Consider the following 24,107-nt stretch of genomic DNA (forward strand, 5'->3'; position numbering starts at 1 on the left):
GCTTTTCTCAATCAGATATCCGAGCAGAGCAGCATGTGAGCTGTGTCTGAATCCTAAAACATACAGTTTCCATTATTTTGGTTTTGCCAGTCCAGGTGTCTAAATCTCAAATATAACAAGTTGTTACACGATGCTGATCAGATGGAAATGTCAGGATGTTGGTCCAGCACGTTTGCCTAACTCAGATGGCATAAACAACTGAGTGAAATGCCATGAAGCTTTGGTTGCCATCATTAGATCAAAAAATGTAATTCAGCCAATGTTTTTATTTCATGACAGTCCCATTGTTATCAGCTGAATTTTGAGGTTTATCCTCATTACCAAATGTTGCTTAGCAAAAATGGTTAGCCATAAACTGCATCTAAGAGATGCAACTAGACGTCCTCCAGACATCAATTATTAATTCAAGCCTTGAGCTGGTCACAACGATAGGCCCACCCTAAAGCGTGCATTGCATTATTGTCCTTTTTGACTAATTGGGGTGTGCATTAAGAGTTCAACCTAGCCATCAGGTCACCAGCAAAGAGTGTAATGGCTTCACAGATCGTGGGAGCTGGAGGTCATTTTCCCATAATGCTTCTGTAGTGCTGAGCTTTGTTTGCAGTCAGTAGTGTCGCCTCCTGCTGGTCAGTAAAAAGAATACACATGCCAGCAGCTTGAGCGCTGATGTCACTTTTAAAGCCCAGAAGCCAATTTTTAGTTAGTGTGGCTAAAAAGGTAACATCACTCCTGTACGTCAGCATGTCAGTATGTTAACATGCTGCTATGGGTTTTTCCTTTATTAGAATTCTAAATGCGCGTTTTGCAGGTTGACTAATTAATAAACTTTTAGCTCCAAAAAACTCCCCAGTGTTTTGTAGTTGTATAAACAGATTATCTGTGATTCAGAGTTTTCAACATCATTACATCATACGAGGTATATAAGTATATATGTTTTCAAAAATTCCTGGGTTGTGCTTTCACTTGTGTGGGTGTGACACGTTTCATCACACTAGTGGAAGCGGCTCAGCTAAGTGACCGAGGCAGCAGCAGTGCGTCAAATTCACACAGACTTTGATGCAGTTTCTTTACTGCTGGGGTTGTGAATCTGCCACAGCTGCCCCAGAAAGCTTTATGTATGGCATTGCCAAGGCCGTGTCTGTGTGTGGACACGTGTGTCCATATGTCTGCGAGAGAGGGGTGAATAGGTTCTGCATAGCTGTCCATAAAGGGGTGCCCAGTCACTGTAGCACTAATGGTCTTCCCTTAGGGCGCCATGGATTTTTAAGGTGTTGCGACAGGCACGGAAGAAGCATAGCAGCTTAGAAGCAGACAGCATCCTCTGCATCTTAGAGTTTCATAATGCTGGAAAGTAGATCAGTTTCAGTTCCTAAGTCACCCGTGATTCTGTTTAATATTAAGGTGAAAGAGCAGAGCACATTAATGTGAACCGAGCAGGAAGATGTAGGAGATGGAACATGATTCATTAGGGAACGTGGTTCCAGACAGCGTCTCTGTAAAGTTAACTCTGTAAAGAGTTAACACACTGATGGAACAAAGAAGGAGAGCGAGTGGGAATCCATCAAGAGCAATGCATCAGAGATGGAGTAAAAAAAAAGTGGGAAAAGGAAAAAGGCAGCCATTAACTTTCACGGTACATGTGTCATTGTATCTGTGAGAGAGTGTTTGTGACAGTGAGCATGTGCAATAGTATGCAGCTATGTCCGGAGTTTTGCAACCTGTGCTTTTTCTGCTTGCTGAGCTTGCATTGCAATGCCACACGCTAAACGCCATTACAAACTGATAGGGTGTCAGTTCTGCTAGTCTCCCTGGATTTAGTGGCACTGGAAGGCAGAAAGAGGGTAGCAGAGACAAATGGGTGAGGCAGCGGGAATGAGAGCTGAGAGAGAATTTAAGGAGAGTGTAGCAAATACAGGAAAGCTGTTGAAAACAGCTGTGTGAAGAGACAGGACAGCGAGAGGGTCAAACCTACAAAGGGTGACTGCGATAGAGAGTGGTAACGTCTCTTTCTGCTGAAGCCTAATAAGTCCAGAGGTGTCATCAGCTGGAGGAGTTTAAAATCCCAGTCCACTGTCTCTGTCTGTATTTTGACATCATGTTAGGAGCCAGACGGTACAGTTTATGTCTGGCTCTGGCATCTTCATCTACCCAGGGATTCCCTCAGTAGGAATGAATGTCAGCAATGTAGAGAGGATGGTAGTTTGTTTAATCTAGTGGGTACAGCTGTTGCTATGAAGAGATGCTGTATGTTATAAATGTGTGTTTGGGATTGTGTGTGAGTGCTGGTTTTGTACGCTGTGGTGCCCAGATGTCCTCCCAGGAGTGGAAAGTGGAAGAAGTGACCATTTTGTGATTCATTTTCAGACGTCACGAGAATGATGCAAAGTTGCGGTAATTTGGAGTGACAGGCAAGGTTCACATTTGGGCCTCGAACAAAAAGGCAAAGCAGGGTTGAGCAGAACAAAATCACGAGACACAAGTTTGTTTGCCTGCTCCAAAGCTTTACATTATTTCCTGATAGACTTCTGTGGCGCTGCGTGGTGAATTTGACACTAAAGAATAATTAATAGATATTTTAACTGTTTTTCTTTTTTTCTTAAAGCCAACCCATTGACATTCCTTCAGAGGGAAAAACAGACACCTCAATATGTCAGGAGGAAGCTGCTGAATTTCTTGTTCAGTAACTGAAACAGACACGTGAACTTTCAGTTCACTGCTCATTGTGTTTAAACGAATGCATCTGTTTGACTGAAGTCGAGTCTGGCTTTATTGCATGTCATAACCCTTTTGCTCTAAATGAATGAGAATGTCTTAAATTGGCATTTTGGCAAATAGGCTAATTTGCTTTCTTGCAGATGAAGTAAATTAAGATTGAAAACGCCCCTGATAGAAAATTACAGCGAGCAGCCTGCATAGTTAGAAAAGAAAAGAAAAAAACTATTGAACTAACCAGCTGCTGATTACACTCCTTATATTAAACAGACAGATATAAGTGGTGTTTGTGGCAAGGCAGGTGAGTAAGTAGATTTCCAAAGAATATAATAATACGATAATACGTATTATTTCTTCTGCTGTCGCTGTCTAAAGGTGGCTGTGACTCTCAGGCTAGACATTCATGAATGAACCGATAATCAGGAAGCTATTAGCCGTTATCCTTCCCTCTAAACTTCTGCGTCGTTTCTTTAAAAGTCCTTGATTAACTGCCAAGCAAGTGCACACTCACAGTAAACACCGCCGCATTGAAGACTATGCTGAAGACTCGGGACAACTCGGTTTCTGTTAATCACAGTTTTATATTTAAACACAGCGCTCAGGGTTCTTGGCGTAATTTTTGTGGAAAAGCCCACAGACGTTTCTAGTCTGTTCTCAGAGGGTGGTGCAGTATGAGTGAGAGGTTCCTCGGCAGTTTCCTTTCCCTGTGTGTGAGCTGTCCCTGCATGCGTGTGTCTGTGTGAGTGACTTCAAAGCCTGTCTGCCCAGTCAGAGCTTGCTGGTCAGTTTCAAATGAAACGCAGTCCGTGAGACAGGCCGACACACTCACACGCACTCGCACACACAGTGCACGCCTCTAATACAATGTTACATACTTACAGACACACACACCTCCCCGAGCTTCCAGGTGGCTGCAGCTTGTTAGTGGTACAGCAGGAAAAGCCAGATGAAGCCAGCCCACACCAGCTGCACTGCCCTCTACCTGCCTTCTTATCTCATTCTTTCCCAACTTTTCACCTCGCTGTTAGTGGAATTTCAGGTTTCTATAGTTTTTTCTTTGTGTCATATCTTAAAGACGACTTTGCCGATCGTCTTTTTTTTTTATTTTTTAGCTTTTTGTTCTTCGTTTTTCTTTCTAGTCTCTCTTCTGATCCTCCCTATCCTATCCTACCTTTGCATATTCCTTCCATATTAAAGCTAATCAAACCCCTAATTTAAACTTGTAAAAGTAAATTGATATCTCCTACCACAATAGTGGCGGTGCACAAACACGTACTATCTTGTGACATTATAGATCAAATGATTAATTGACCAAGAAAACAATAATCATGGAGTTATTAGAAAAAAAACCTGCCTTCTTTTGCATGTGTGTGTATTTGGCACGTGCGTAGCTCTACGTCAGCTGCTGTCCACTCCATACCTGCTTAACTCTGCATGAAGGGATGAGTGCAGTCTTAAAGGAGCCAGTAGCAGGAGAAGAGGAAGATGGAGGGAGGGAAAGTAAACAACAGATGGTGGAAGCATGTTGCTGCTACTCGCAGCAGTATGCCAGCCCACCACCAGCTTCTTGCAAGGTTACTATGCAACGGTGACCGTGACGATATGGAGGTCAGAGGTCAAGTGCCTCCTTGATGACGGCCCCGTAATGCCACGCGCCGTGCCAGACTGAACCAGCTGAGACACATGTATAAAGACGCTGAGAGAGCGTACGAATTTATGTTTTCCTTGGCTGAGGTTTGGCGGTGATGACTGTTGAAATCTTCCATGCAGCGTCCACCCTTGACCCACCTGCCAGCAGTGATGACACACACTGAGGCAGCTGTCTGTGCTCTGTCCGTTTGTGTGTGTGTGTGTGTGTGTGTGTCCGAGCGCTGAGTCGTTTCATGCTGAGGAGTGAACTGAGTAGTGGCATACATTGGCTGGTGTGGCTGGTAGGTGCCATGACCTTCACGGAGAGGGGAAAAAGAAAGAGAGCAAGAGAGAGAACTGGAAAATGCACGTGGTCAAAATGAGACGCTTGTATTCGTGCTGTGGAATATCTTTCTGAGGACCAGCTTTAGGGCTCGGGTGTGAGGACTTTGGGGGAAAATGACGACATTTGAACTGATCCTGTGTGGAGTTAAAAGGTTTGAATTAGGGTTGGGGTGAGGCATTTCAGCTGTGATGGCTGAGGGTAAGCCCTGTCCACAGACTATGAGTTTTTCACCATTGTTTTTAGTTATACCTTACTTTTTTTGCTATTGTTAACCTTTATTTTGCCATTCAGTCCCCAATCTTAATCTACAGTACAAAAAAAAAACAACAGTTTGAGAAGCTTTTGTAAAAATGTACTTTATTGCAATATTTTTTAACTCAATGTTATTTTTTTTTCGGCTTAAGTAACTAGTTTGAATTAAAAAAATTAGACAATAGACCCTATTTAGAAATTTTGATACAGTAGCAGAGCAGCTTCTCATGTAAACTGTAAATAGCAGTTTGTATTGTCAATAGCAGAACGAGGTTAGATCTTCGGTAGCTGCCTTTTGTGCTTTCGCATTTTTTTGTAACACAGTGCAGTGTTGACAGGTAAATAAGGTGTGAATCACTCATATTGAAGTGTGAGACACTCTTACCAGAAGAAGCGTCAGTAAATTTAACACACACACACACACACACAGACAGTCACTTTGTGGCTTATTCAGGATGAGGTAAATACAAGCAGCAGACATGCAGGGAGCTGTGTGATTCACTTCCCTGTTTGCATGAAGTGCGGCTGTTTTCCTGTGAACAGGAAACTGAAGCTGTCGTTCCAGGAAGAGATCATTACGTTGGTTGAAGTGCACCGAACCTGCCTGTGTGCGTGTGACAACGAGAAATCGTGTCTTTGTAGCAGCGTCGCAGCCTGAAATAAGGGTTTCAATTGGTTTACTGCAACAACTTTAAAAAATAATTACTAAAATAAACAAGTTAATATTTTGTCTATTTAGATGTCCAAGTTCCAATTTATTTAGATGTGCGTAAATCAAATAGAAATATCACAGGAATGTTATAATGAGGTGACCAGAGTGAGAGAAATGAATGATTTGGATTCCCAAAGTGGAAGTGAAATAACAAGAAACTAACTAAAAACTAAACTAAAACTTAAAGCGTCTACAGTGGAAACTGATTTTTACCAATGAAAACGAAAACTGTTTCCTAAAAATGAAAGTATTAACTGTGGTTACAGCTCGCTCTTGTTTTATGTGTCACACACACGAGCGTCAAAGACAGAACTAGAGCCATGTTTCATCATATTTTACCAAACGCCTCGGCATGCAGACTAGCTGAAGTTTTCAACTCCGTCACACAGAGGATTGGAGATAAATTATTACCTTGTGCGTTCCGTTTGCCTGCTGTTGATATTTTTGCAAACTCAGGCAATACCCATTAAATTTGCATTAACAAAATGAGAGTGTGGTAGGTTCAGATCTGGGCTATGTTGCACAACTGGGCAATGTTTGCAAAGTAACATACCTGTGCTGGCACAGGCGCATGACTTTCTTGGTAAGATGCATGATGAGTCAGAGGAAATACATGGGTATTTGTGCCAGTAATTGTCCTGTTCATTGTGTATTTCTCTGAAATCAAAGCCACACAAAATCTGTGAAACAATAAGTTTTGACACCAGTTGCCATCACTGTGCTTCTCTTTCAGCTCCTCTACATTTTCTTTCTTTTTTTGATATCTGCTATCTCTGTTTTTATTTACGTGTTTTTCCTCTTGTGCTTCTCTCAACAGGAGTGACAGCGACTCTGTCTTTCTGAAGAAATCTGTGGCATGAAACCAGATCACACAGGTCTCTCGTACACCTTCATCTCCCTTTACCACTCTCCAGTTAGAAACACACTCCTCAGCTTCACTGCATTGATGAGGTAACGTCAGGCTCCGTGCAAGAACCCACCTGCAGCGGCGACTCCTTCCCCTCTTCCTTCCTCTTCCTTCTGTCAGTCATTGCACCGCAGCCATGGGCCAAAAGATCTCTGGCAGCATTAAATCAGTAGATAGTCGCGGGGAAAGCGGTGGCTCCCCATCCTACCGACCCCTGACTCATCGTCGGCAGCACCCTGAGCTAAGGGGCCCGGATTTCTTCAAACCTCCCAGGCTGGATCTCCTACTGGACATGCCGTGCGCTGGACTGGAGACTCAACTCCGTCACGCGTGGAACGCCGATGACCGGTCGCTTAACATCTTCATCAAAGAGGACGACAAGTTAACTTTTCATCGCCACCCTGTCGCTCAGAGCACGGACTGCATCCGGGGGCGGGTCGGATACACGAGGGGACTCCATGTATGGAAGATCAACTGGCCTGTCCGGCAGCGAGGCACCCACGCTGTGGTCGGAGTAGCAACCTCCGAAGCTCCTTTACATTCTGTTGGCTACACAGCGTTAGTGGGGTCAGACTGCGAGTCCTGGGGCTGGGATCTGGGACGTAATAGGCTCTACCACGACAGTAAGAACAGGGCGCACAGCTCACTGCCCTCTTACCCTTGTTTCCTGGAGCCGGAGGAGTCGTTCACCCTTCCGGACTCTCTGCTAGTGATACTGGACATGGACGAAGGGACCTTAAGTTTTATGGTGGATGGACAGTATCTAGGAGTGGCATTTAGAGGACTGAAAGGAAAGAAACTGTATCCCATCGTCAGTGCCGTGTGGGGACATTGTGAGATATCCATGAAGTACATCAACGGCCTGGATCGTAAGTAACTGCTTTTTGGTGACTATTTACACATTATGAACATAATCCAGCAGTAATAGTAGTAGTGGAGACTACTCAGAGTTCATATTCACATTCCTTAGATCAGCGGTCTCCAACCTTTTTTGCGCCATGGACCGGTTTATGCCCGACAATATTTTCACGGACCGGCCTTTCACGGATAAATGCAACAAAATAAAACCAGTACCGGTACTGAAAAAAAGAAGATTTATTCATAACACACGTGAAAAGACCCAGGAAAACTGAGTTAACGATCAAAACGATAACAAAATAACGCTGAAAACCCTGAAAACTATACATTTCACACCTGAGCCTCAACTCTCGCGGCCCGGTACCAAACGACTCACGGACCGGTACCGGTCCGAGGCCCAGGGGTTGGGGACCGCTGCCTTAGATGACCTACCTACAAAAAATGCCTGATATTAAAAAAAAAAAGGAAAAGGAAAAAAAAGGAAACCACTGAACTAAACTAATGTGGCGGTGTCGTAATACCTTCATGGTGTTGTAAGAATTTCAGTTTGTTGTGTCACTCTTCTGAGATTGCAAATCTGACACACTTTCTTTGGCAGCAAACAGGGTGAAAATTAGTTTGAGTACCACTGGAAGGAGTCCACGTGTTCTGCAACATTCATTATTCAGTACTCAGTACTGAAAGCATTAGTGTCTCAGCGGTTTGAGTGTGCAATTTCTAGTGTTTTTCTTCTTCTTCTTTTTAAATTGAAGTGCTTTCGTTAGCGATGCTTGAAGCCCGAGAGGAGTCTTGAGTTATTTCAGAAAGACAGAGAAGGTGTTTTTTAACAAAGCAGTCAGATGTTAGTGATGGATGCGTTGGGTTGATTTTGTTATATTTTTCAGTGATTTGGCTTTTTTCCGGCTGTAGAAGTGTATCATGAGCTAACGGTGTTTCAAATTGCTGTGGCAGAGCAGACATGTGGTGCACACATGAAGTAAAAGAGTAGTTTAAAATACTCTTTTGCAGGTTTTTTGGTTTTGATTGGGTAAACAGATTGCTTGTGATTGTTTTCTTTGATCTCTGAACTCTCTCCCACTGTCTGCATGTGCACGCCAAAAGAGAAGAGACAGGCTCCCCCGTCACAGTCTAAACAGTAACGCTTTGAACGTCTCGTTAAAAGCTCACTTAGACTCACATCACGGACACTTACACGTATGAACACACACCTGCCAGGAAGGGAAAGGGTGTGTTGTGACAACAGGCTTATAATCTCCCTCCCTTTTAGTTCGCTGAGCCCTGTGGGTCTTATTTGATTTCACAACAGGGTGTGCTTTTGTGTGTAACCCCAACAGCAATCTCAAGGCTCAAAGGAAAACCCGTCGCTCTCTGTAGTTTGTTACATCTCATTTCTCTTTGCCCAATCATCTCAAATTTCTGTTTGAATTTTTTTTCTCTCTCAAAACTTCTCTGCTCTCCAGGGACGCCATGACACCAAGAGCCCATTTTCTTCTCAAAAAAAAATAACAGGCATAATTCCAGCTTTAAATTGGGGTTTTTTTTGCCTTAAAATTGCAGCTGGCCAACTGGAATATGAATCAGAAAAAAACCCTCTTGCCTGAACTGTATTTATTTTCTATCCTTCAGTTTAACTCCTGTTATATGTGTGCATTTAAATCTTTTAATCTCCAACCTGTCACTATTAAACATTGTTTGACTGCTTAAAAGCACCGTACCTCAGTCATTTTTCATTTATGTAGAATATTGAGTCCGTTTTAAAGCACTCGCTTCTACAATCTTACAGCCTTCATGCTGTGAAATGAGGTTTGGCTGTGTGTAAAGCTTAATGCAGGGAGGAGGGTAGAGGCCCATCGTCGCAAGCCGGCTGAGATGTGTGTATGAGAGATAGACACTGACACGGCATGAAATTAAGAAAATACATATTTTTGGTCAGAGTACAAAACAGAATGAAGAAGACTCAAAAATCAGGGGATCTTGGGAAGACACTGGTTGTAGTGAGCAAGAAATATCTAACTAACTGTAACCAGTCACAGCTTTTATTAGAATACGGTCTTTATTATACAGCCATGCATTCAGAATTTCCCAAACAAAGTAAATGAAATCTCATGTGAATGTGTGCGCAAACACACGGAAACAAAAGCGTGTTTGAGAAAGGCCTAAGGTAGGGGAAGTCCGCTCGGACTACCAAATCCGTAACAATTCATTCGGTTTCTGATTCCATTCATTTGTTGCTGAGACGTCGTTTTGGGTTATTAGCGCTCCAGGCGTCGCTCTGAATTCCAAACAAAGACAGCAGTGAGTGATATTTCAAGGGTTTAGTGAAAAGGTGAAGTAAATAGCCTAAAGCAGGGTCTCTTTGACGCAGGGCAGGCTGTGATTACAGTCTGTGCGGCAGCTTCTTTCAGTATCAGTTTTGGATTGAATCGGCTCGTCTGCCCTGCAGATGACTCGAGTAGAGAGAATGAAGTCATAATTGCTGTCTGCCTGTGAGTAAAGGAGTGTCTGTGTGCACAGCAAACCATGATTGTGTGGTCAGCCGAAGAACAGACGTTGTTTCACCTTTTTGTTTTCTTTTTTTCACGGTAATCGCTCGGTAGTGACTGTATCTAATGAGCCGACCTATGAGAAGTCACCGTTGGGTTGTTTGTAAATTATTGTTGGAGGAAGAAACGACGCGATTGCCGGGTATTAAAAAAGAGATTTGTTGGTGCGCCGTCTTCACATCACCCTGTTTGCTTTCTCATCACTCCGGCTCGGGCCCCTGTTGCTCTGTGATCGTCATTTTGCTCCACCTGAGATCATTACTCCCATTCCTGCAGTGACACACCGGAGAGCGATGAAGCCAGCAGCACTTCAGGCTCATGGCAGTTTTTGTAAGATTGCACAAAGTGACCAGAAATGGATATGAACTTAAGTCTGCATTGTCCTGCACATGTGAGCCCTCTTCCTTCAGAGGCTTCCTCCATAAACATGCGAACTGATCTGTTTGCCAGTTAGAGTATATTTAACTTAATAGATGCTATGTTGCATAAACTACATATGCAGCTAATTTCTTTGCAACCTTAAAGGACTCTCCTTCTTCTCCTTGGTTCTTTTTCTTCCGCTCATAGTTTTCTCTTGTCCTGTGTCTATAATTGTGCCAATTAGTGGCACTTTGATTAGCTAAAATGGGACCTTTAGCCCTGATATGTGCCATTTTCTCTCCTGTCTTTGTACTCCAGCGCATATTATGCAGAATGCCGCTGCAAAATCTGGCAGTTTAACAGCTAATTTACAAACCACCCAGAGTATAATTCCTTTTTTTCTCTGAATAATTAAATGCAGTTTCTGGGCACATATTGCTGTTATCAGCTTATAAATGCAATTTCAGGGGATGGTTTTCACTACAGTTACTTGTCCAGAATTTCTTTCCTGCCGGTGAAGCCAATGTCTGCGTGGTTTTCTCACGTGGCTGAATAGTTCCCCCGTCCAACAGCTGTCATATGATTTATCCATACAGACAATTAAACCGACCAGTCATTGTTGCATCATGGGCTGGGAGGGAAGCAAAGGGGAAAACAGTTGAAAAGGTTGGGGGGGGAAAAAGCAGATAAGGTGGGAGAGAGAGTGACGGAATGGAAGAAAACCCAAGAGAGACGGTTACAGCTGAGAGAATTGGTAAAAGCAGGATAACATCTGCAAGTCGCAGCGAGCATACTGAAGTTTTATCAGGAGAAGGGTGGAAGCAGAGCACAAAGGCAGCGAGAGAGAAGGGTTTGCACAGTAAGGGATGTGTGACAGGCGCACAGCTGATCAGCTCTCTGAGCTGAAAAAGCTGGTGTTGTTGGTATTGCAATACAAACCACAAAAGGCCACAAAAAACACATTAAAAATGATGAAAAATGAATCTTAAAATATTTAAATGCTGAATTTTTCTTTTTGCAGCACTTCACAGACACAGGCACTACCACAGGGTTTTCTCTGCCATTAATTTATACTTCACAGTCAAAATCACAACTGCCGGCTTATTCAGGATTATTCACATTCCAGCAGATCTGTCGACGTGAAGTGACCCGGTTTCTTTTTCCTGTAAGCCAGCTGAGAGCTGACACCCTGACCTCCCTCCCTCTCTCCTACTGTTTAGTCTGCATCACATGAGCTTACACACTCCAGGTCAGACCTAAACCAGCTGCAGCCACCTACTCACTAGAACTTCACACAGCGGCCTTAGTTGTGTCTGGGTTGTTTACATGAAGATCATGGCACCCTAAGATGCCCAGAAAGCGCACTGTCTGTCAGTAGGAACGCTTTAATTGATGTCTGGTTTTTTCAGGTTCATAAATGATCAGGAATTCACTCTTTAGTAGAAAGTATTTAACCTTTCCAGAGCTTTTATAGTAATGATTGCAGTTTTTGTTCAAGTGCTGGTTTATCAGATCAAAACAAAGTCGGCACAAACTCCGTTGCCCTCCTTTGTGATATTAAGTCATGCACATTTGGATTTCTTAGATCTGCTGCGGTTTTGAGGCGTTCCCGTCTCAGATTTCTGCAGGCGCTAAAATACGGTGAGGGTTTTTTAAAATTGTGTGTTGGTAAAAGGACGGAAATGTTTATTTTTGAAAACAGAAAAGCAACTCGTCCTCAAGGAAGTGACTGCTGTCTATTGAAGTAGTTTCAAAGATCACTGTGAAGTCGAGCATTGTGGCATGTGGGAAATTTAAAGGTGGGTGTCATAAAACCACACCATATAAAATTAAACCCAGCATTTTTAATTTGGGTACTTTAGCGCTCGTTAATTTCCTTATTATTTGGCTTTTGCACGTCAATTTCACTCCAGGATGGATGAACGGGATGCCAGTATCTGAACCATTAGCTTTCATGTTAGGAGCAGTGACTCAGCTTCCTGAGCTAGTGCATGGAGTTTCGCACCAACTGCTGGCTGTGATATGTGGGTCACTGGGTTGGTGATTTAGCTTAACTTGGCTGCCAGCCTTAGGCTTGCATCCTGCTCTTTATGATTCCCTGATATGTCTCCCTGTGCTTTTTACTGTCACATTTGCATGCATCACTGGTTTGTTTTTCTCTGTTTTGTTCGTTCGTTTCCCCCGAAGTGTTTGCTCCTTTGCACATTTAGCTATAAGCAGCTTCTTTGAAGCCCACACAAAGTGGGGGGGGGGAAAGAAGAAAAGTTATACTTTGTGCTTTTCTTTAAACAACCCGACACTGATTTTGAATTTCTTCCAAATATTTTGATCATCCATAATTGAGAGAGCACTTTGTTTTTGCACCTGCTCTGCTAAATGTGCAATTTTTTTTCGTGGCTAATTTGTAGTGCCTACGCAGTAGCTTAATAGCTTGTGCAAATTGTCTCAGAAGAAGCTACGTCAACAACTGTTCTGCCTAAATTAAATGTCCTCGGTGGCCGAATGCCTCTGATATGTTCTGGGACTCTGCCTTTCTTGATATATAATATTAAGAACACCTCTGATTGGTCGCTCTGACACTGCAAAACAAGATTAAATGACACAGAAAAAGCTCAAATGGAGGTTTGAAAGTGCCTCATGTTTCTTTTTCCATCCTCTGCTTTGAGATCTAAACACCCTCGGCTGCAGCGGGGAACGGTGGTGTCATCTCAGTGTGCTCACAATCAAATATTTAACAGCAGAGATGAGCAGTGAAGAAGAGAAGAAAGAGGCATAGAAAACATAAAAAAATAAAACGGAGATAGACAAAGTAAAGAATTGGACAGGAGCGGAGGGGAAACCAGCGACATGCGAGAGATAAAAGGCAAACAGAGAACATGAACTAAACAGAGCCTAAAAAGTGAGGATGGTGATTTTATTATGCTCTCTAGTGTCAAAGCTTTAAGAAAAAAGAGGCACTAAAAAGCAACAAGAGTGAGGAAGGAGAAAAAGAGAACAGAATAGAGAGAACTGAACAGATAAATATAGCTAAAAAAAGTGCATGGAAAGTGCGATGGAGGCAGCTCTGAAATGTGGGAATAATCACAGATTGGCAGCTAGAATGAGGACTGACAGAGACAGGCTGATAAAAGGCAAAGAAGGGAAGGAGCGCTATTAGAGATGAAGAAGACGGGAGGTGTGCAGAGCGAACGAGGGCCAAATTGAAAGTCATGTCGAGCCACTGGTGTCGGTTCTGGTCACATAAACTGATAGATGATGTGGGAATCATGGAGCAGCGCTGAAACCGGGTGCTAATGAAGAGCTCCAGGGCAAACGTCGGTCTGATTAGTAAAAGGACAAGTGCTGGAATATGAATCAGTGTTTTCGACATACTCAAACACAATCTAATGCATATAACGAGATTTGAGATTTTTAATCTTAATCCGTGTGAATATTTAAAATATTTAGTTAAAATAATCAGTGTACAGCTGTTTATCAGTGTACTTAGCTTATCTCAAGAGCTGTTCCTGGGCCTAAAAATGCAATAATCTATGATCTCACAGCAATAATCACTGGCTGGCTTCATTCAAAGAGCTTTAGAGAGAAACTGGGGTAACCTTTTCCAGGCTTAAGCTTGTCGACTTAAAATAGCTAATGACCTTACCGTGGCTAACAGCTCAACTGCTGTCGAGTGGTGCCTTTGCCCGAGTCGATTATACAACTTTAATTGAGAATCCCAAGTCCAGCATCAGTGTTTCAGTTACAGCGATGACCTGGTTCAGCTTCTAAACTTCTCAAAATAAGAGGACTATTTAAGCAGATCAGCAGCACTGCAAATTAATTGCCTACTAGTAAAACCAGATTAACTCGAGTTGTTTTTTTTAGATGGTTTCAGACTCGAGTATGACTGGGTGTCTGCTGAACTGTGCTGCGTGTCTGCAGCGAGTATGTGTCTCCTGACTTTTCTGTTCCCACTTTCTTTCTTCGGCTGCTTTTTTTCCTCCTTTCTGTTTATTTCTTTTTTCTTTCATTGATTCCATCACATCAATGGGCTCATATCGATCTACACCCCCAAGACCAGAGCCGTGCACACCTGCTCTTACTAATGTAAGAGCTGCTTGACATTAATTTTGTGTAACTTAGTGCCGGAGAAAAAGGTCAATAACGGGCAAAGAGGTATTTTAAATTCAACACAGGATGAAGTGTTACACGTGTACTTTTCACCTTGTCCACAACATTGGTGGCATTTTGCAACTTTAAAAGCACAATTATAGCTTTCCTATAGCTAACTAATGGCAAACACAGTCTGAAGTAGTCTACAGCGAGGAGAAAAAAAGTCTCAAATGCTGAATGCTTCCCTGTGAATCTGTGAATAGTCACATAGCCAAGGGAGCCGGCGCATTAACATTTCCCCACTGTACCACCAGTATGCGTGTTAAAAGTTCTGCTATCAGTTGTGTTGGTTTTTGTGTAAAACAGAAATGGCCCTCATGCTGAGAGAAGATGAGAGACAGACTGAATTACTGCAGAAAGAAATCACTGTGATTTCACACCTGATTATCTCCCCATTTATCCTGCCTCTCTGTCAGGACTGATCCATTTCCCCGTCTGTCCCGTCCTGAGCTTTTGTGTGTGTTTCGTAAGGCTTTTTTCCCCCGGCATGGGATACAGAACGCTGCAGGCTTCATTAAGTGATGGCATTTTGTCATTCACACAGGGGGTCACTTTTAACTTAACGGTTCTTACATCTTCATCCAGACATACCCGAAACAATGATGGAGAGAGCCACGGTGTGCATGGTCACTAAAAGCAGGTGTGCACGGCCCACACGAACAACCCCAGAGAGACAGCTTTGTTATTTTGTACATGTTCAGACTTGGTGAAGCTACATGACGGCCTTTCGAGTTCTTATAAGAAGGCGACCTGGGCGCTCATTCGGACATGGAGCCAACATACAGTAAGATGCCATCCTTTAATGGAAAGGGGATAGAACTGTAGAAAGACACAAGTCCTCGTCAATTAACTTTTAAAAGTCTTTTAAGCCAGGGAAAGGGCTTTAGGTGAATCAGTTTTGCTTTGCACCCTCTTATGCAGCGCAGCACCAGCCACCAGACAAATTTATGCAAGCATGAGAAGCTTAGAAGCCAAAATTAGTTTTGAAAGCTCAGCAGTTGCCTTTTACAAACCCATAAATCCCATGTTTAACGCTGCCACAGACAAAACTATGACTGTGAGCCACACTTTTCCCAGACACTGGAGCCTTGTTTGGGTGACATAGAAGAAGAAGAATATTACCTTAGACTGTTGCCTTTACTTGTAGGTAAATGCACAAAACTATTTGGGTGCGTGTGTAATCTTTCCACTTTAATAGAAAATAAATAAATAAAATAAACCAGAGGAATGATTTTGATAGTGTTCAGGCTCTGATGACTCAGAACAGCATTGTTTTCATTTATTAAATCTGCCACCAACACACACAAACGCACACACAGTGAGGCCCACAGGTCCGATGTTATTAACAGGGCGATCCAATCACTCCCCGGCTTTGTAACGAAGGAGAGCAGTAATGAATGAGAGCAAGATAATCCTCCACAATCTTCGTCTCCTTCATTCTTTGTTCAGGAAGCTGTAGGCACAGCCGCTAATCAACACTTCAATTTGGCCTCCTGACATTACCAATTTACTGACAGGCTGGATTCCTTTTGTGCGCTCTCAGGGATTCAGTTCTATTTAAAGGTCTCTCGGCCCTCTCTCGGTGTCTTTTCGGCATTTTCCTCCCCGATGAATGAAACTCCCTCAGCTTATTCAACTGTTTATCAGTTCATTTCCTCTACTTATTTTTTGCGGCACTGCAGAACAACTGCTGTTGCGCTCCAAGCTATTAGCCGAGTTAAAGGTACCTGAAGGCACTGATAGTCCAAACGCCGCCATCTCTCTTGTTGATCTAAATGTTTCTGCTCTGCGGTTTCCCTTGTGACATACGAAGAGGAGCTAAAGTCTGTCCATGAACTACGTCCACCTGTTCCTGTTAAAAGCAAGCCGCACTGTTTAGATGACAAAACTTCAGATGTGTCCTGTTTGCACATCTTGTCAGAGCGATGTCATGACTTTGGTCAAGGGGTTTGCATTAGTGTTCAGGAATCCTGGCCTTTAAAACAGCAGAGACGTGATGTAATGGATTAATTTTTATGCCCTTGGAATACCTCCTCTTAATGTTTCTAATCATGGAAAGTTGGCAGCTCTCACTTGGTCTTTAAGCAATTTCCTCATTCACACTCCTGCAGTTTGCCACCTTCACACATGTGCAATCCTCTTTTGTTTGCCACCTAGCAGCTTCACTGGAGCTGTTTTGGGTGGAGTGCAGTCCTTAAAGTTGCCTCACTCTCATTTTTCTTTGACTAGCTTGTGACATTACTCATGTTTTCATAATTTCCCTGTCAGGGATTCAGCGTGCATCCACTTAAAAAGCCAGGTCACTCATGGAAACGTAAATAAGCACTTACAGAAAACAGATGTACCGTGGCAATCTGGTCTCCCTAACACTGTTTATAAAAACAGCAGGTCCATAATCAGATTTCCCTCCTGCCCACCACCTGATTCGGAAAGAATTACACACCTATTTTAACTGTTACATTAAATTGAGATACTCCCAGGTCGCATTGGAAGTTCGTTTTTCTCATGTACAAGCTCGTTAGGGAACAAGCTCATTAGAAACCTTGTTATGCCGGGGTTAAACGGCCACAAAACTGAGGCTGGGGAAATTAGTTTTCTCAATTCCTCTCCACGATTTCATAAAGCTAGTTTTGTGTATACAGGACACGTACGAAATCAAGTTACTGCAGAAAACTGACTGTAACATGAGGCCATATTACTGAACTCTAAACTGTTAATTTACCATTGTGATTCGATTTGTCGTTTTCAGAGGTGAATCATCTTATCTTATCTTGCATAAACTCATAAGCATCACAACTATCCTAGCTCTAGCTAGCCAATAGGCTGTCCTAACCTTTACTTTTCTACCAGTTATCATTAGCTGTTCGAGCCAAACAACGGCACTTTTATTGTATTTACTCAACCAACCAACCATAGTGTTTGCCTCTTAATTTAGAGACTGATGGGAGACCCTAAGTGTATGTTGCAGCTACACAAAATATTATGCTTAGCAACTAAGACCTGCTTTAAAGAGGCCAACCATTTTTTTTTTTTGTACCACTATAAAGTGCAGGTAGCCATTGCAGTATTCCCCTGAACAACATGTGTCGCCACTCAGGCAACAGCGTGTAGTGTGACTGATCCATAACATGCTTACTTACATCGAGTACTCTAACAACTCTCATGCTGCTGTTTTGCTTTCATAAAGATGATAAAACATTAAAGCTCGTGCCAGGTTTTTATTTTCCACTCATTATGAGTTAATGTGTTAAATCACCAGCATCTCTTAGAGCAGCACTGATGTTGTAAGTCAAAAGAAACCCAGCTGCAATAATGCACTTCAGTACTTTTGCTTGCGTCAGTTAGGTGTATCAGCACACGTATTTAAAAGCATGTGTATGACTCAGTGCGCAGCTGGTCTGCATTCTTCATTTGTTTTGTGCTTTTTCTGAGCTCACTGAGCTTTCAAACATTGTACACACAAGACTACCATTTGCTAATGTCTACAATTAGTGTCGATTTCACAATGAAATCCAACAACTGTTGTGCTCGATGGTAACCTTGGAGACCAGCAGCGCATGCCTGTCGTGTATAAACTTCGCAGTGGCAGAAATGACTGTTCTCTTTCAAAATAAATACACAACAAAACAAATATACACAGTTGATACGAAGCATCGAGCAGCTCTCGACTAACGCAGGTCACCGGTTGATTAGATGCTTTCACACTTGTAAAATTTACATCATGTCTTCTTTAAATTGTTTTTTTAAAGTTTTGTTCAGTTTTTTTAATAAAAGTTGAATGACTGTAATATAATGATGCACTTGCTCAGCTTGATTTCACTGTGCATTGAGTCAATACAAGGTAATTCTTTCAGAGTGTTTTTGCTGATGCCCTGTCTGCCCTCCAGCCGAGCGCCACAGCGGATGTGTTCTTTCATTTCGTGGCATCAGAGATCTCGGGTGATAACATTTTTGCCTGCCCGCCCAAACATACTTTTTCTAGTGTAACTCCAGCGAAACACCATAGAAAGTGCGGCATTTGTGGCCGTGTGACCTGTCGTGTTTTAAGTGCTTTGCTTGGGAATGCTGTTGAAATCTGCTGCCAAGCATGCAAAAATTGATGGACACAGAAAAACCTACGGAGTTGTTTTCCCACATGATTCAGACACAGAAAATGTTTCTTTTAAGTGAAGAGCCATATGGGAAAAGTGTATTTGAAACATGTTCATGCCGATATTTCACTGATGAATTGTACCATAGTCTCAAGTTTTTCTACCTGCATATATTACTTGTATGTTAAAATTGAATTACACCAGTTTATTCAGCTCTATCTCTGTTGCTGTTTTCTTTTCATGTGATTTAAAACATTTAAATCTTTATACTGGGACAACGTCTATATTTAATACCATAGATGCTCACCCCTCTGAAAAAAATAGCTGTGGAGTAGGGCTGCTCGATTATGGCAAAAATGATAATCACGATTATTTTCACTGAAATTGAGATCTCGATTATTTGATGATATTTATTTAACAATAACAATGTGTTGAATAATGACTTTAAAGATTGTCAAAAAATAATATAAAATAGTGTGCAAATACTGATAACAGTGCAAATGTTTGCAATATAAGAAACAAATGAAAAATGTAAACATCTGTGTTTAGTGAACTTTGCAGTGTTGCTCTGTGATGCAGCTACGACACCGTAGCAAAGTTTACACACTGTGTCTACTTGATCCACGTCTGACTCCACCAACCCATAATGTTTTTTTTACCTCTCTTTTCAACCAACAGCAGTCACTCTCCTCTCCAAATAACCTCTGCTTAGCTTTCCGAGCTTCCCTCGGGTCCTCTTAATCAGCGGTCCCCAACCCCCGGGCCTCGGACCGGTACCGGTCCGTGAGTCGTTTGGTACCGGGCCACGAGAGTTGAGGCTCAGGTGTGAAATGTCTGGTTTTCACGGTTTTTTTTTTATCAGTTTTCAGCGTTATTTTGTTATCGTTTTTATCGTTTACTCGGTTTTCCTGGGTCTGTTCATGTGTGTTATGAATAAATTTCCTTTTTTTCGGTACCGGTACTAGTTTTATTTTGTTGTATTTATCCGCGACACCTTAAAGGCCGGTCCGTGAAAATATTGTCGGGCATAAACCGGTCCGTGGCGCAAAAAAGGTTGGAGACCGCTGCTCTTAATTGTTGTGACACGTGTTCGAAATGCAGAGAGGTGCGCTCGATTTGCCACACGGAGCAGCGCGAGAGTAAAGGGAGGGGCTAATAATCGGCTCAGTCATTTTTAATGATCGTTGAAAGCCCAGATCGTGATCGTGATTAAAATTCGATTAATCGAGCAGCCCTACTGTGGAGCTTCAATTCACGTCTATTTCCCATCTTTTTTTTTTCTTCTGACAACCAGTAGATCTCTTGACACTCGCTGCTTTCACTCTTCACTCTCTACTCCTTCTCTTCCTCTGCTGCCCTCTATGTAACTCTCTCCTAATACAGCCCGTGTTTCATCTGTTACCCTTATTTCTTTAGTTATCCATCACTTCCTCTGTGTATCTAATTCACATTGCCCCGTGGTCCCCTCACCCTCAGCTGGGCTCTGTGCCCGGGCGGTTACTGTAGCTCTGCTGGCCGATCCTGCTGTGATCTGGTCCAAGCCCACACTGCTTGCCTGTCCTCCGTCATACGCTTTGACTGCAGAAGTTACATTTGAGGAACAAAATGTTCAGTTGAGGCTGTCAGAGATGTGTAATCCTACTTTAATTAGTGTTGTGTAGAAATAGTTACTTAGTATTTCAGATGCTTGACTAACAATATACCATCAGGCGCTGGTGTGTTAACCGAATGGTAACTTACTCGGTGTAAAACACAGTGTGATGTAATTCTCGGTTCTGTAAATTTATATTTTATGTTCAGTTTATGACTCAACTTCCAAGAAGAACAGATAGTGACAAAAGTTTGTCAGTGCACTCTAATCTTGTGAGTGGGTGTGTGATGGATGGATGTAATGGAGTAAAGATCCACAGCGGAGTGCATCAGAGCAAAAAAAATAGCCGAAAAAGTCACCTTGCACTGAATCGTTTTAGAGCATGAAGCGGCACCGTGGGTCGTCTCAGCTCAGCGGTGTTAAGCTGACTAGCGTATGACTTGTTTATGAGCCCGAAGCTAGGGGGAAGGTGAGTGAGTAAATGGAGACATGCCAGAAAAATCCTTGAACAGTGTGTGAGAGGCCTGTATGACCTCACATAAACTGCAGTTATATGCAGCATTCACTTGGTACTCATCTCTTCCATTACTAGCTCATCTCTTTTATCTAGAAAACACAGCTAGTGTCTTTGTTTTGTTTGTCACGTCATGCACGGATACAAGGCTCCATAAGCACACAGCAGTGCCTCAGCAAAGAGAGGAAAGACAGAACCGCATTAATCAGATCAGTCGGACACTTGCATTTACGTGAGCATTTACGTAATTATGACTTACGTGCGTGTTGGTTAGTAACAATTTCTTTTTTGTAGTTGGCAGAGTATTATTTTCAGCTGGGGTCAAATAAGCTCACTGGTTTTGTCTGTCTGTCAGTCTCTTCTAGACTGAGCTAATCACATCTTGAAAGCACCTTTGTACCAGTGAGGAAACAAGAATGGACTTCAGCATCAAGGTCAACAAAAGCTGTGGCTTTTTTTGTAGACTTGCTGAGAAAGACAAAAAAGCTGCAACTTATGCACTTTGTAACATCAAGGTATAGTTTTTTGTTAAAGGGCCAAAGATGTGGTTTACTAGCGCCTCAAGCTTACTAGGTTTCTAGGCCAGGTTATCATGTAAAACTGTGTATCTCAACGACTGTGGTGAGTGCTTTGTGATAATGTTGAAGAAACAATAGAAAAAGAATACGAGAAAATTAGCAGCTTTGATTCAGTTCGCTTTTTTTGTTTGTTTCTTTGTTATCCTGGTGGCTGCAAAAGTTTTAGCAGTTCTGTGAAACTTTTAAGTGATGGTAGCGACTTCAAAGGACGACGAGTAGTATCAGAAACCTCTAGAAACCTCTTATGAGTCCATTTATCAACCAGACTGTGGGACATGTGTGGAGACCGGGGGTGTCAAACTCACTTTTAGTTCATGTGTCACATACAGGCTGATTTTATCTCAAGCACACTGCAGCTTGAGGTCAGTTAAGAAAAAAAAAAGTCTCAACAATTCGTCTGTTTCTCCACATTCAGTCGCTATAATCACAAAGAACTGATATTGGACGTCAAAGAAACACATTGACCTCACACCTCTGCTTAACTGTCTTACTTCGGTGGGGTATGGCCGGTCATGGGTAACGTCTAAAGATTTAGACCTCAAATTAACACTCTGACCCCTTCTTCATTATTAATGACTTGCAACACCATGCTTTTTGGTGCAAAGTACAGAGAAAGGAGAAAAAAATGATGCCCTGCTTTTCTCAGTTTTCACACTTTTCACCCACCTTTGCAAAGCTAAACGTCTCAAAAATATGGTTTTAGATAGGAACCAAAGGCAGGACACTGAGGCAAGAAATAACAAAAAAACCCTTCTTAATTAAGCCAGCAAAAAAAGATAAAAACTTAAAGCCTAAACAAGGAGCCTCAACATGATCCTAAACAAAGATCATGAAAATAACTAGAGGGGTATACTACAAAGGCGGCTCAATAAAGCCAGGCTTTCCTACTCCAGTCAGAGATAATGGGCATCACAACAGCAATTATCAGGTTTCTCTGTTAAGTCGGGCTTTCTGTTTCAGTCTCTCTGTCTGCTCGCATGAATGGGGGCGTTTCACACGTCATATGAGTCTTCTTTCACACAAAATGATCCTTATGAGTGCCGCCTACTTCAGTCACAGATGTTATCAGGTAATGATAATAAAATGAGGTTTTAAAAAAAATCTATAAAAAACATAAAAAATAATATAGCAACACAGTTACAAGCAAGACAAAAGGTTAATGCTGCCAGAAATCACAGAGTGAGAAAATAAGCAATTGAGTTTGAGTTATTTTAATGCCGATTGGGCTCTCAGTGCTGCTGTTTGTTTCTAATGTGATGGCTGAACAGGTATTCATCGCGCGTGTGTGTTGTTTTTACATGACCAGCTCGCCTAGTCATGTAAAAAGATGGGCACTTTTGTCACACAGACAAGCTCAACATAGATTGCTAACCCATTAATCTTGCTTCACAGTAAACCCCTCTGAAGAGGACGATCTGACTACGGATACGCAGGGGATTAATTGGAGACTTTTAAAGGATTAGGCATATTTGAACAAAATCAAAGGTTCTGAAAAAGATCAAAAGAGATGTACGGGGAAAACCAGCAATCACAGCAAAACAGGAAAAACTCAAATGTGAGATAATTACCACAGAGACAAGACGACTAACATTAAACGTTAGTTAAGGGAGATGCTATGTTAGATGTTAAGGAAACACTGTCGTAGTCATGACCATGTCATTTGAGGTGAGCACTAGCATTTAAGTACACGCTGAGCCTGTCATTGACAGTGAGTCTGTGCAGATATACTAAAGCTGAGTTTGTGACCGGGCTACAGCTTTATCGGACGCCACTCATACCGCTTGCTGCTCGAGCGGAGCACATTCCAGCGCTAAAAGTCAAAGATATTTCAGCTTTTAGCTCACCAGTGCTGCACATTAAATGGGTTGTCAGTTGTTTCATAGCAACAGCAGTGGCCTAGACGAGTGCTCACCTCAAGCAGCTATTGGAGCCAGACAAATAAAAGGTGCAGAAGGTTATTTATAGCTCCACGTCATTCACTATATTACTATTAAAGGTGAACGCCTTTCCAATTCTTCTGTTTAATAATTTCACTTACTCTTTAACATTTCACAAGCACCTCTTATGTTGAAGTGTGGACTCCTGACCAATAGCGATCTGCTATTACATAACACTGATTGCAGATAAACCTTTCATTCACTAATTGGCAACTATTCCCAGAACACTTTGTTCCCAGCCACGGTTTGTCTTGATAAGGAATTTCACGGCATATTTAGAGCTGATAGTGCTCACCCAACCGTGTGTCAGACTTCATCTTGTGCAACGAAGTCCAATAAAAATCATAACAAGGTATCAAATTCCAGATGAGTTGCAGTTTCGTCAGAGATGTCAACACAGAGACTTTGAAGGAGGAACTTTACTGTGTTATCAAATAGAAGATTACTGGCAGCAGTTACACGCTAACAATTTTGTCAACTCTAAGAACACGGCTGCGGGGTCAGCTGAAAGCTTATTGTTGGACCGACTGATTCAAAAAGTCGTGATTTTTGGAAAAATAAAACTTTCCGGCGTTCGTTCGTTTTTTTGAACTTTAGCAAGTGAGTTTGTATGTTAGGGCCCACCATTCATCCTAAAATAACTGGTTTTAATGGGCCTCTGACATCAATGTTCAGAGGTAGCAAGGTGGGTTAGTTTTAAAGCAATCTCTATTAAAAGGAGTTTATGACATTTTGTATTTAAACTCATAAACTCGATCACTGATAGATCACACAGTCTGCCCGGGAAGAGGTGACTGCTGAAAGCATCTGGTGTAACGTTTGGTTCCAGTGAAGCTCTGTAAACACAAATCTCAGCAGCTCATGTCTGGAGACAGCAGACTTCTTGGACCAAATTAATATCACAGCAGCTTTCTGTATCTAATTA

The 24,107-nt window shown here is 42.2% G+C and overlaps 1 protein-coding gene across 6 annotated transcripts in view; it reads left to right on the plus strand.

The window, feature by feature from the left end:
* Positions 1-24,107, plus strand: part of LOC102197332 (SPRY domain-containing SOCS box protein 4-like) — an 85,728-nt gene that overhangs the window by 43,533 nt on the left and 18,088 nt on the right. For 5 of the 6 annotated variants that reach the window (XM_005721081.2, XM_005721083.2, XM_005721082.1 and 2 more), the window contains one exon: positions 6,469-7,427. In XM_005721081.2, the coding sequence (XP_005721138.1) occupies positions 6,695-7,427 (733 nt within the window). In that variant the 5' untranslated portion in view covers positions 6,469-6,694. Of the gene's footprint in view, positions 1-6,468; positions 7,428-8,876; positions 8,929-24,107 lie in introns of those variants that run through there. The other variant, XM_005721086.2, reaches the window with a different exon arrangement.

Source organism: Pundamilia nyererei, unplaced genomic scaffold (assembly GCF_000239375.1).
Source record: "Pundamilia nyererei isolate P.nyererei 1_Seehausen unplaced genomic scaffold, PunNye1.0 scaffold00004, whole genome shotgun sequence".
Taxonomy (NCBI): Eukaryota; Metazoa; Chordata; class Actinopteri; order Cichliformes; family Cichlidae; genus Pundamilia; species Pundamilia nyererei.